Source organism: Coccinella septempunctata, chromosome 3 (assembly GCF_907165205.1).
Source record: "Coccinella septempunctata chromosome 3, icCocSept1.1, whole genome shotgun sequence".
Classification (NCBI taxonomy): Eukaryota; Metazoa; Arthropoda; class Insecta; order Coleoptera; family Coccinellidae; genus Coccinella; species Coccinella septempunctata.
In genome coordinates this window covers 26,805,275-26,817,762 of record NC_058191.1, presented here as the reverse complement: position 1 = coordinate 26,817,762, position 12,488 = coordinate 26,805,275, and the positions used below count along the sequence as shown (strand labels likewise).

General features: G+C 37.0%; 1 protein-coding gene across 1 annotated transcript; it reads right to left on the bottom strand.

The window, feature by feature from the left end:
- Positions 1 to 5,363: 5,363 nt before the first annotated feature.
- LOC123309741 (cilia- and flagella-associated protein 298) lies at positions 5,364 to 12,093 on the bottom strand. Its single transcript, XM_044892980.1, has 3 exons — positions 11,802 to 12,093; positions 8,169 to 8,568; positions 5,364 to 5,772 (listed from the first exon to the last, which is right to left on the bottom strand). Exons 1-3 carry the CDS (start codon positions 12,044 to 12,046, stop codon positions 5,533 to 5,535), a joined length of 885 nt encoding a protein of 294 aa, XP_044748915.1. The 5' UTR covers positions 12,047 to 12,093; the 3' UTR covers positions 5,364 to 5,532.
- Positions 12,094 to 12,488: the final 395 nt, after the last annotated feature.

Below are 12,488 nucleotides of genomic sequence, written 5' to 3'. Positions count from 1 at the left end.
GAATTCAAAAACATAAAAAGAAATAAATATTTCGCTACGGAATCCAAAAGCTGAGTTGATCTTAAAATGGGGGCGGGAGTACCGGGGATCAATGGAGTGTAGAGAGAGGAAGTATGATGATAAAGCACTTGTAGTCTGCAGATTGAAGCTCTACGGAAAGCGTCCGGTGGCACAGTCCAAAGTATAAATGCTCTATTCAGTGTTAGTCTATGATTCATACAAATATTTTAAGAGTAGTTTCTTGAGGTCAAAAGAAACACTTTTTTTCTATACTATTTTTTCCGATTCAGCCCTGATAAAAAGATATAGCCATTTTAAGATTTCATAATGAGCTGTGCCACCCTGGAAGAACAAAATTACCTTTATAATAACTAGCTAAATCAAATCTGTGACACTACACATCTGTGCATCTTTTGAACAGAGTTGTATTCAGCCAAAGTTTTTTTAATTTCTTTCTCGTTTTTTCAATTTTTTACTGAATAACCACTGGTTTATCCATGGGAGATGATTCCCCAACATAAGGATCCTGTAGCGTTCCTCGAACAACCGAAGAACAGAAGAATCATCACTTGGAAGACTGGACCTGGTCGATGGTCGAATGACCCTCCCAGTCAAAAGCAAGATTTGGCTATTATTAATTTGAGTACTGTAGGTCTTTCTGACGACGAGGATCAAGATCAGCGAAAGATTTTTGACGCAGAGATTATATTCCTCCCAGTGCAATTGAAGGACAAGTTATGTACCTATGATCAATTATTTTTTTCTCAGTTATCATCAAGTCTTCGAATAAGTTTTGATAGAGCTTTATTATTTACTTTTTTCTCGTTTTCTGCTCTGTTTCTTTGTTTCAGATATTATTTCGAAATGGAAAGAGGATAAAGAAATTTTTCTATCAATGGAAAAGAAGCCCTTCAGTATTAAAAGCTTATTCTGTAAACAAATTTGTCATCACTGGACTACTCACGGGGAGAGAGGGTTTTTTTACTGAGGTTTTTCCCTGAGCTCTTGTATCTATACTCCAAATTGTATGGTACCCAGTTACACTAACCTTTGCTAATACTCATACATATGCTATATTGTTCGATAACTAAAAATGTATTGCTGACTTTCAAAAAAATATATACCCAATTTTTCAAATTTCAGATAGTTTTGAATTTTTGAACATCAAATTACTCGAAAACGGCGCATTATACAATATGTTGAATACTTTTATTTTACAAAACGTTCAAATATTCATTCGATAATGTTCAACTTATCTCTTCATAAACTTTTTAGGGTTTTCACTCCCAATCTCTGAAACAAAATCAATTAAAAATGAAATCAACGATTTGCTCCTGCGTAAATTCTTGCACTAATTTGTCAGGAGCAAATTAACTAGAAAAAATTGTTGCCTGACAATGAACTCAAAATAAATAACGTTGAAATTATAATTCTTTGTAACGTTTCGGAGTCTAAATCAGACAATTAATGTCAGACAAAAAGCGACAATTCAGAAGATTTTCAAAAGTAGATTTTTTCGTCTGATGAAGGAGTCTGATATAGACTCCGAAACGTTACAAAGAATTATAATTTCAACGTTATTTATTTTGAGTTCATTGTCAGGCAACAATTTTTTCTAGTTAATTTGCTCCTGACAAATTAGTGCAAAAATTTACGCAGGAGCAAATCGTTGATTTCATTTTTAATTGATTTTGTTTCAGAGATTGGGAGTGAAAACCCTAAAAAGTTTATGAAGAGATGCAAAATCCTCCCAAAATAAATTTCAATGTTCAACTTAGTTTCAAGAGTTGGGGTCTTTGAATTTTTGCTATTTTTATGGTACGTAATGGTCATAATGAGAACCTGGAAGATATGGGTGATATCTTATGTTCGAAAAAGATTCATCAAATAAATGGAAAATTATATTCCGAAAATCTTTTCATTCGATAAAACCGTTTGTGAGAACTAAAAATAATTTTTTTTATGGTTTTTCAACATCTTTCATCTTTTAAACCGACCTGACTAGGAAAAAATGTTAAGGGAAAAAAGTGTTTCTTCTGACTTCAAGAATCTACTTCTACGAGTCAAGGAATCACTTTGTATAGTTATAAAGACGCGGTCGTATCAAGCTGTTCTGCGATTTTCCTTGAAAGGTTTCTCAAACCGTGGTCAGGAACAAAGAAAATTGGCCATGAAAGTTTTTAGGGAAGAGTGCGCCGATGTGTTAGAGCAATCAGATGCTTGGTAAAGGGTAATATTTGTATCAACCATCAGTCGAACAGCCTTCCTCTAGAGTCAACCAGTAGAGCAAAGTTGATGTTGCAGCACCCTAAATATGGGAGCAAAGATATTCTGAGTGTGCCATTTAGAATAAGAAAATAGTATTCTCCTATAGACATAACAGGAAGTTATAAGGTTTGAAAATATTTATGGGAGAACTTCCAAATTTTCAGCAAAAAATTCATTAGTTTCCAGAAAGCTCTAACATGCCATCGCGGGGCATTACCCTTTATTGAGTCCAAATATTAGCTTTTCACCTACAACTTCAAAACCAAAAGCAGCATTATACATATGTAGTCCGCATAGTCGACCTGATGAGTATATAGGCATTATAATGAGCACATGGTAACAAATTAAAGGAGAATTTTTTCATATGGCTGATATAATGACATTCCAAACCAAAATTCATTTTTCAACATTGTTCAGGTGCATGTTTATTTCTTGCCTGGAACATTCTACATTACGATTTCTTTTCAGAAGAATCATTAATGATGGCGCTGTGAGTTGAGACAAATTTTGCACTGATATTCAGAAAATATCTGCATCATTATACAATTATTCTCAGGGAGCAGGGAGAAAGTTTCAGATATTTAACTTCACATTTTATGCATACGAAAATCCAAAAAAGTCTTTAAATATGGAAGATAAACAACGTGGATGTTTTCATTATACGCATCAGAGTCCAAGATACACTGATTATAGTGGCGTGTGGCAAGGAAATGAGAACATTCGAATTGGTGTTGTTAGTGGGCTTCTGTAGCTGGTCTCACCGCTGAAGCAATCAGCTGATTCATTCCGAAGAGCAGAAATTGATGCAGGTTACGGAAAGATGAAGTTGTAATCAAACCGGTTCTACTTCTGCTTTTTTTGTAAACACATCATTGCGAGAGGGTATTTTTAATTGCAAAAATTTACTTTTTGTCTTGAGGTCTTGCATAAGCATAACGTGGAAGATGAATTGAATCGTCATTCACAGATATCTCGGTAAGGATTTTTCTCCTCGAATCTAAGCAGTAAAAGAAGTGAGACAGTTGAAATACACCGCGCAAAAAAATTAACGCACATTATGGAAATCTCAAATTTATTCTACAACTGAAGGTGTTCTCAATGATAATTATTTTTATCAGAATTATGCATGCATATGCTATCCACTTTCAACGGTTTTCTTCAATACAGATGTTTTTTCCCAGCAGGAATAATAAAGGATGATATTATCAGATTTTGAAAGTATTGACTCCATTCTAAAATAAGTTGTTCTCGATCAATTCTAGTGATCAATAGTTTTTCTTTTGTTTGATTTTCTACACTCGATCGCTATGCAACGCGAAACACGCAATTTGACCCAAGAGGAATGTGCCCAAGCGGTAGTTTTGCGAGAAGAAGGGTGGACATACACAAGAATTGCAGAAAGGTTTGGAGTTTCCTATACAAGTGTGTCCAGAATGTTGCAGCGATTCAGGGAGACAGGTATGAATGTCCGAAGACCAGGACAGGGTAGACCACGGGTAACAACTGCCATTCAAGAACGTTACTTGAGAGTTTCTTCGTTGAGGCAACGGTTTGCAACCGCTCGCCTCCTTCAAGTTCAGCTTGAGAAAACTCATGAGGTGCAAATTAGCACTCAGACAATAAGAAATCGCCTCAGAGAATATGATTTAAGGCCTCGTGTCGCGGCAAGAGGCCCAGCTCTTACCCCAGCCCATCGAAGGGCGCGTTTGGATTTTGCGAGAGAGCATATCCATTGGGAAGAGGCCGATTGGGAAAGAGTTCTCTTCACAGATGAGTCTAGATTCTGCCTCTACCATTGTGATCGACGTTCCATTGTATACAGATGTCCACATGAAAGATATGCTCAGTGCAATTTCCTGAATACTACTGGTTTCGGGGGAGGATCGATTATGGTATGGGGTGGAATATCTTTGACTGCTCGCACAGACCTAGTGGTCGTTGATAATGGAGCTATGAATGCTGATAAGTATATAAGGAACATTCTTGAAGAGCATGTAGTGCCATTTGCCCCATAGGCTGAGAAGTTCAGAAAATCATCCAGCTACTCTTAATGACTTAGGAATCCAACTCGAAGAAATCTGGGAAGGATTGGATCAAAACATTTTAAGATCACTCATTTTGAGTATGAACCGTCGTTGCCGAGCTGTAATTAAGGGGTGGAAATACCAAGTATTAAATCACTTATCAGCATTTCAGTATTTTGAAAATTGTTCATTTCTCTTCTTTCACATAAGATTCGGTGAAATCCTGAATTTTTCTTCCATTTAATGTGTCTTGTTTCGTTCAAAACCTTCCCGAGAGAACATAAAAAATAAGTTATGAAGTCAATGTAGAGTTAACTTTCATTAAAATTGAGATTTTCAGAATGTACGTTAATTTTTTTGCGCAGTGTATTTGGATTTTGACCCAGTGATGCAAAGCATTCCCCTTGTTCTGATCGGTACATCAATAAATAAAAATTTTCGTTTTTTGTCAGAAAACTTCGGAGAGGGCCTCACAAAGTACACAGAAGGAAAATAAAGTTCTATGTTCAGCCAAATAATTTTGGGATTGTTGAGAATCCATCAACAAAAGTACTTATCAGAACATCGAATTTTAGTTTTTTTTCTGTGGTTTGCGGAAGCCACTGACTGAGTGACTGATCAAGCAGTTTGAGAAATGGCTGTTTTCCCTTATTCAAAGTCTTTCCTTGATAACTCGAAAATTTCCATTTTGTGTATAGTGTTTGTCTAGGCAACTCCTCCTTTTTTTTCACGTAGAATCTACTGAAACAATGAAAAGTATTGGTTGAAATTTGAAAATCAGGAGTTTTGTATAATTCGATTTGTCCAATTGTTCTCATGAAAATCCTGTAAATTTCATCAGAGTTATAATACCATACAATCGCAAAATTGAAAACGGTAAAGAAAAATTTGAAGAAAACCCCCGAGAAGTGTGGACATTAACCATTTTTTTCATAAGAAACCCAATAACTTATAAACCATTGATCTTAGGATTTTGGGTTGGTGGAAAATATCTTCTGCAAATTTCTCTGAAATGAAACGTTCTTCCAAGGAGCTCATTGGTTCGATGAAATAACTGAAACAAATGGAAATGACAATTTATTTATTACGATGAGGAATACAATAATTTCTTAATGGCAATGGAGTATTAGAGAAACATATTTCAACATCCCTTAAAAAATATTGAAAATGAATTGATGTAGAGCATAGTCGATCAAAAAGTAAAAAAATCACAAATTTATCAAACTGTATTCTTAACATTTTATTTGGAAGGTTTCCCAGGTCTCCATGATATGTTAGTCAAACCATGAAAGCTCTTTTTCATATTAGTACTGTCAGCCCATTCGGAATTCAAGTAGCTGTCATCATCATCAGCGTTCAGTTTCTTCAATTCTTCTTGTTTTCTGTAGGCATGCATCATCATTTGCTTCCGATCCTCTTCGTTCATTATTGGCTCCCTAGCAGGTGCACCAGAACCTTTTTTGCTGAGCTTCATGATTACCTAGAATATATAAAGAGTGAAATTGTCGGTTTTGTGATTGTTAGTTGAAGAAGACATTCGGTTATTTTATGTTATTATGTTATCTTATCAATTCGAGAAGTTATTAATTTAGTTAAGAGGGATCCACACCGTTATAGTAGTCAGTTCAAAAAGAGAAAATGAATATCTTACGTCAGAAACCACTAATTTTTATGGGGTTTTCATTATAATTCAATTCAATCAGTTCGCCACCTCGGAAAGTCAGAAATTTCTTTATTCGTAAAACTGAAAAAAAAATAAAAAAAATTTTCATTGAAGAACAAATTTTTCATTCATGTAATTAACATTTCGAGGTGCAATTATCTCTTCTATCAATTTCCATAATATAAAGAAATTTCTCGAAAAGTCTCGCCATTGGCTACAATTCGTATCCTGCTGAAATTGAGAAAAGACGTTCGTTAAGTGCTGCCATCCTTTCTACGAAAGAGGAAACTATTGTAATGTCCGTAACTTTTACTTATCGTTCAAGTGTTCCGGCAAAACCCCACATTCTGGTAGTGTTTCCCCCTTTACGCCTTATACGGATGGCGAGAAAGTCCCGTGGTATAAACTCCTCTTAAGTTTAATACAATGTGGAAGTACTTCAGGAAACGTTGATCATACAAGAAGTGTTTAGGTCTTGCACATTCACAGTTGGTTCATCACATCTTATTAATTAGTTTTTTCATTAATCATTTACATCCTAGCAAAACAACTAGAGTTATTGGGCTAGGTGGATGGGAGGCAAAACCAATCTCTCCCTGAACAGCGCCTTGTGATATGCGTATTTTATGACTAATTCTCAAGAGGGTCTATCTTCCACCTTCCAGTGATGCTGAAACTCTCATTAAAAACATAACTCCCAGATAATATTTTGTTCGAGAAAACCTTAATCTCTTGGCTTTCATGCATTTGTGAGCATCAGCCTTCTGGGGGCCAAGCAGTGCTGTGCGAGATCTGTTCATGAATAAATGAGTAACTCCAAGAAGGAAGAGGAGGAGTTGCAATACAAGGTAGCAAACTCAAGCTCAATTGACAGAACTGGGTCTATTAGCAATTGCGTAGCATAGAATATGAGTTATGTTATAAAGGAGATCTTTTGAAAAAATTTCAACGTTTGTGTCGAAACGCTGTATATCTGATGACAGAGTCACTGATGGACGTTCTCAAGTCTTTCAAGAGTTGTAACGCCTTTTTCTCGGGGTACTCGAGCGCCAGCTATTTTTTAAGGGAAAATACCAAACCTACCCTGGTAGCTACGAGCCGAAGACAAGGTTCCTCGGTGTCTGGGGTGTTAACGACAACCAGTGAAAGTCAAAATCAACGTACACAAACTATATTTGTCGACTCCTACAAGGAAACACAAATGGAATTATTGTAAAATTCGTACAGTGAAAGACTCGAGATCAGTGAATTTACAGGGCAAAACGGACGGAATGAAACACGATGCGGGTTACATGGACGCGTTCACCAGCCAGAACTTAAGACGCACAATTGACGGACACGTATTGGACCTCAGCCAGGTTAGGGGATGAAATACGACGGCATAGACGGCATATAATTACGAAGGCTCACCCTTTGGCGCGTTAAGCACTCCCCGGGTATCCACACCAGCAGAGTGCTTCCCTAACCGTAGGGGTGAATACGGGAACGAAAGGGAAAACTCTAGGATTGGTAGCCACCCCCAAGTGCCTTCTGTACCCCCCGGGTATCCACACCAGCAGGGTACTCTACTGACAGTAGGGGTGGCATAGGAGGGGTGGAGATGGAGGCTGAAGTTCCAACAATATATATAAAAAACCGAGTGTCGTCTAACCTCTGGGTTCTAATGCACTCACAACCGAACAGTAGCAGAAATAGAACAAAATAAACTAATCAACTCTCTAAACTTTCCCTCAGTAAAAAAAAAAATTAAAAAAAAATGGTAAGTTCTCAATAGTTCAATAATTAATACGGCGGGTGTAAGCAGTTGACACGACGGATGCAACGTACAAATTCGGCGAGTAATTATAAGTCAGTGACCCGCGGGAACATCTGATTTTATATCCACAGGGGAGGTGCGGAAATCAGATGTGCCCCGGCTGTCGAAATTCGGTAAAATTTGCGTCGATGAAGACGTCTCAATTTCGACTTATCTGTGCTGGCGAACAAAAATACGGTTATCTTCCAATTCAGGATGTTTTATATGGTGCGACATCGTTTTTCAGAACTGAAAACGGAATAAAAACGGTGCGGAATGTTTACAATTCCATACGATGTCTGAATCCTGAATTGAAAACTGAAAATGATTCGAATTTGAATGATTCAAATTTATTTCATGTCATGATGATCTTAAAATTCTGAAACTGAAAAGATGATTGTTGAAAATAAATGATTACCTTACAGTTTTCCACTTTTCCAACATAATCAGCAACTATTTTATCACGAAACATTTCTTTGCCACAAAACCATAACTGCGCAGTGACTGGGTCGATTACATCAAGAGAGGCTTGGGTGCCCGTTAGATCCTCTATATTTTCAAACTCCATCCTGATTACGTCATGTGGGGGTAATTTCATCGGATAAACAATGGTGACCGCTCCTTTAAGGATATTTAATGCCTCCTGAACGACCTTCAGAGTCATTAGTTTTCCTAAGGGTACAAGATTCTTCGAAATCATTTCCTTGGCGTCCTTCACTGCTTTATTTAGCACCTCTTGCATGTCTTTTTTTGGCTGGCGACCATTCCTCCGGCCAATTGGATCTTGGTTTATGATGAATCCACCACTTGGAATGCATCTGGAATAGGTTGTTTTCTTATCAAGTGCGTACATTGAACTCTAAAAGAACTGGAAGGGCCTCTTAGGTACCGAAATACGACGAAAAGTGTGTCCAACTGAGACGAAAGATGTAGAGCAACCCATCTCTTTCTAATGGTTCGGCAACCAATCGAATAACCGCATCAGACGTCGGACGCAGCAGTCGTCTCACTTCAACGCCCGATTTGTTTTTGTTTACATCGTTATAAACCAATTGACAGAGCGCAGAAAGAGATAGATATTGCTCTACATCTTCCCTTTCAGTCTTCCTTAGTTTGCCTGCATTGAGATGCCATTCCAGTTTTTTTAGAGTTCAATGAGTGCGTATTGGCACAGCCTTCTAAAGTCTCTATTGATGACTTTGGTATTAGTAGTGATATGCTCGCGGCTGCCATTAGACGGTCAGACAGAACGCATGATTAGGGAACATTAATTTCTCTATAAAATTTTTTTCTTCGTTTTTATTTACTCAAATAAATCTTTGACCTACAACAGCACGGGAACTGCACCAGTGCAAAAGAAATTCACTTAAGTATAGTACAGGGTGACCATTTAAAAATTTGCCAGGCCAATTATGTCGCGACAAGGATGTTTTCAGAGGAAATGCCGGAACAGGTCAATTTATATTCGGAGGGGGACATATTTTGAGCAGAATTGTAAGTCAAAATCTCCTCAACCCTAGACGTAGGGGCTATCACCCCTGAATTCTTGATAGGGAATAGGGGATGAGATTTACCTCATTTGAAAGATCACTTGTCCCTAATTGAGCTAAACCTCAATTGACCCTCTACATAATACTATTGTCTTCCAATTGAGGTAAAGCTCTCTCTATTCCCTATTAAGAATTCAGTGGTGACAACCCCTACACTTAAGATTGAGGAGATTTTGGTTTACAATTCTGCCAGAAACATGTCTCCCTCCGAATAAAAATTGACCTTTCCGGCATTTTCTCTGATAACATCCTTGTCGAGACATAATTGGCCTGGCAAGTTTCAAATTGTCAGCCCCTGTAACTACTTCAAGGACTCATTAAAAAATTTGCAAACCACAGTATTCATGTAGAGGGTGAAGTGATTTTTCAGTTGAGGTATCGCTCACCCCTTATTCCCTATTAAGAATTTAGGGGTGATGAGAGGAGATTTCGGCTCACAATTCTGCTCAAAATATATCCCCCTACGAATAGAAATTGATCTGTTCCGGCATTTTCTCTGAAATCATCCTTGTCGTCCTTGTGACATAATTGGCCTGGCAAGTTTTCAAATTGTCACCCTGTATAGTATCAACGGTTGTTTAAAATTACATCCAACTGCTTGTTGAGGCAGGAGCTAAGATGTGGAGTGTAAATTTTTTTTAAGATTATACCCAAGTATTTGAAAAATACAGGGTGTTATATAATAAGTGCGAGAGTTTTTAGTAGGTGATGCCTTGTTAAAAATCAAACGGGGTTTTTCATGTAAACTAAAACTCCTTGTAAAGGTACACGCTTTCTGAAATTAGCAAAAAAAATTTTTAATGGAAGCGCTGGACAGACAGTTTTTGGGAATGCCATTTTGTGGGCATGTTCTACCAATAAAATGGCTACCTGTGAATATTTTTTTCAATTCTGTTGTAATCTTTTGAGGGGGCCAACGTACCAAGCAATAGTTATATCATTTTTATCAGAACTTTTATATTGAACCAGATTTCTCAATTGATAAATATGTGTTGAAAGGAATTATTGATTGCAAGTTTTTTTGATCTTTGCACTATGTCCGTAAAAAGAATTATTTTCTAGAAAAAAGAAAACAACGTTTTGCATAAACGGTTATTCATTGAATGGCTCGAAAAAATCTAGTAGGTATGTGGCTATCAATATTCTTATTTGTGAAACATGCCTACAAAAGGGCATTTCTTCAAGAGCAAGCTTGTTTTTTTTTAATTACTTGTCTGGGATAATGAAAAAGAGGTCTGATATAGCCTTTGGGCTAAATTGATTCTTATTATTATATTAAAAATAAAGAACGTGTGTATTCTATGAGAGTAAAATATTCTTATGATTTCCTGTCTATAAATGTCCGAAGTCAACATGAAACACCGTGTATTAGCGACATTTGTGATATAACCGATCCAGCTTGCAGTTAGTCCAGATTGAAATTGTAGTAAATGCAAAACACCAGTCACTGTTGGCTATAAAAATAATAGACAAACAAAAAATACAGTGACTCTATCGAACACAATGGCGACAATTGGAAATTTAGCCAGAATATGGCAGCTTAGAAGCACAGATTTCAATGCTATGATCTCTAATTCGGAATGCCGATTGGCTCACGTCACGTCACGTGACCAAATCCGCCATATTCTTGCTAAAACGATGAAAAACGAGACCACATAGATGGAGGAATCTCTAAAATTTAAAAAGAATTTCTTCTTACGAAAGTGTCTAGTTGAAAAAAATTCACGAAAATTGTCAAAATGTCATAACCGAGGTCATAACCGATCCGAATTCTAGAGAATTCTGTTCTTCCGATTTTCACAAAAATCAATAAGCTTTTTAACACAGTATTCTTGTCGAAATTGAGCCCGATATCTTCAAAATTGCCACACAAACACACACTCACAGAAATAAGAAAATTTCTTCATGGATTCTGAATCTACGTCCTCCGAAACGGATTTTGTTTTATTTTTTTCTCGAAAATTTCCGAAACTTTCAATCTAAGGCGACGTATAACAAGCGCACACTGTCTATTGACCCAAAATCCTTGGGTGATAAAAAAATGCACCTACAAAAAGAAATTCCGGATTCAACACTGGTGAGTATTTCTAAGGAGTAAGGAGTATCTCAACAAGAATAATAATTATTCTTCCCTCTTTCTTGGATTGTTTACAGATCATTCCCACCTGAAAAAGCATGTACTGAAAATGTGTCCAGTAGAATCTGACGACAAAATGTTCAATTTTGTGTATGAATGCCTCGCCATTGCGATCCAATACAAAAATACTCTGGACGGCCTCTTTATAGCCAGGTATTTTACAACTCTGTAAGTAAGTGGTGAGCGAACTGCAGTTTAAGTATCGGAGAGATCTGCTCTCAAGTTGGATCTTCAGATCACTGTGCAGTGTGAGCCCTCAAAATAATCTACAACCATTCAACTTTCTAAAATACTCAATGCTTCAATGTTTATCAATCCATAAGTAGGCATTATAATAATAACCCAACCTGTTTTTTATACTCACTTTTCTTCGTACGGATCCTCCAATTTCATTTCTTCTACTTGTTCTGGTGTGAGTCCTAAGATTTCCGGTGGATACAAAATTCCATGCTTGGCCAATTCTTGAATTTCGCAACAAATTCTGTGCACTTTCAATCTCCCATTATAAATTGCGACAACGTTCTTAATCAGAACGTCAACAGATGTTTGAAGAGTCGTTTCATACAGAAACTGACTCTCGTCTTTCTGTTTCAAGTGAACGATAACCATTTCGAAAAACTTCACCTGACATAAATGACAAACGGAAGCATAGATGAGAAGATTCGTCATTTCGTTCTATTGATCAAACTAGTCGTTAGTTGAGGTTGCTCGGGTGTTACCGATCAAACATTCGCACATCCAAAAATTAAGAGATACAAGGTATTTCAAAACAACATGCTGTTTCCCGCGAGTGTGACTTCATTTCACGGTACATTTTTTGATCTCCTGACATTTTTCGAGGACTATATTCTTAGCCCGTCGAGATCCTCCGGTGAAAAATGTTGTTTTTTTGCGTTTATTCGCTGATGATGTTACAGTGGCAGTAACAGCTCTTTCTTTTGTGGAGCTGCAAATGTTGTGTGATAGTTTTGATAATTGGTGTCAGGGAAATGATTTGATGATAAACATAGAGAAAACTGAATGTTTTTACTCCACACTGAGTCACAATAAT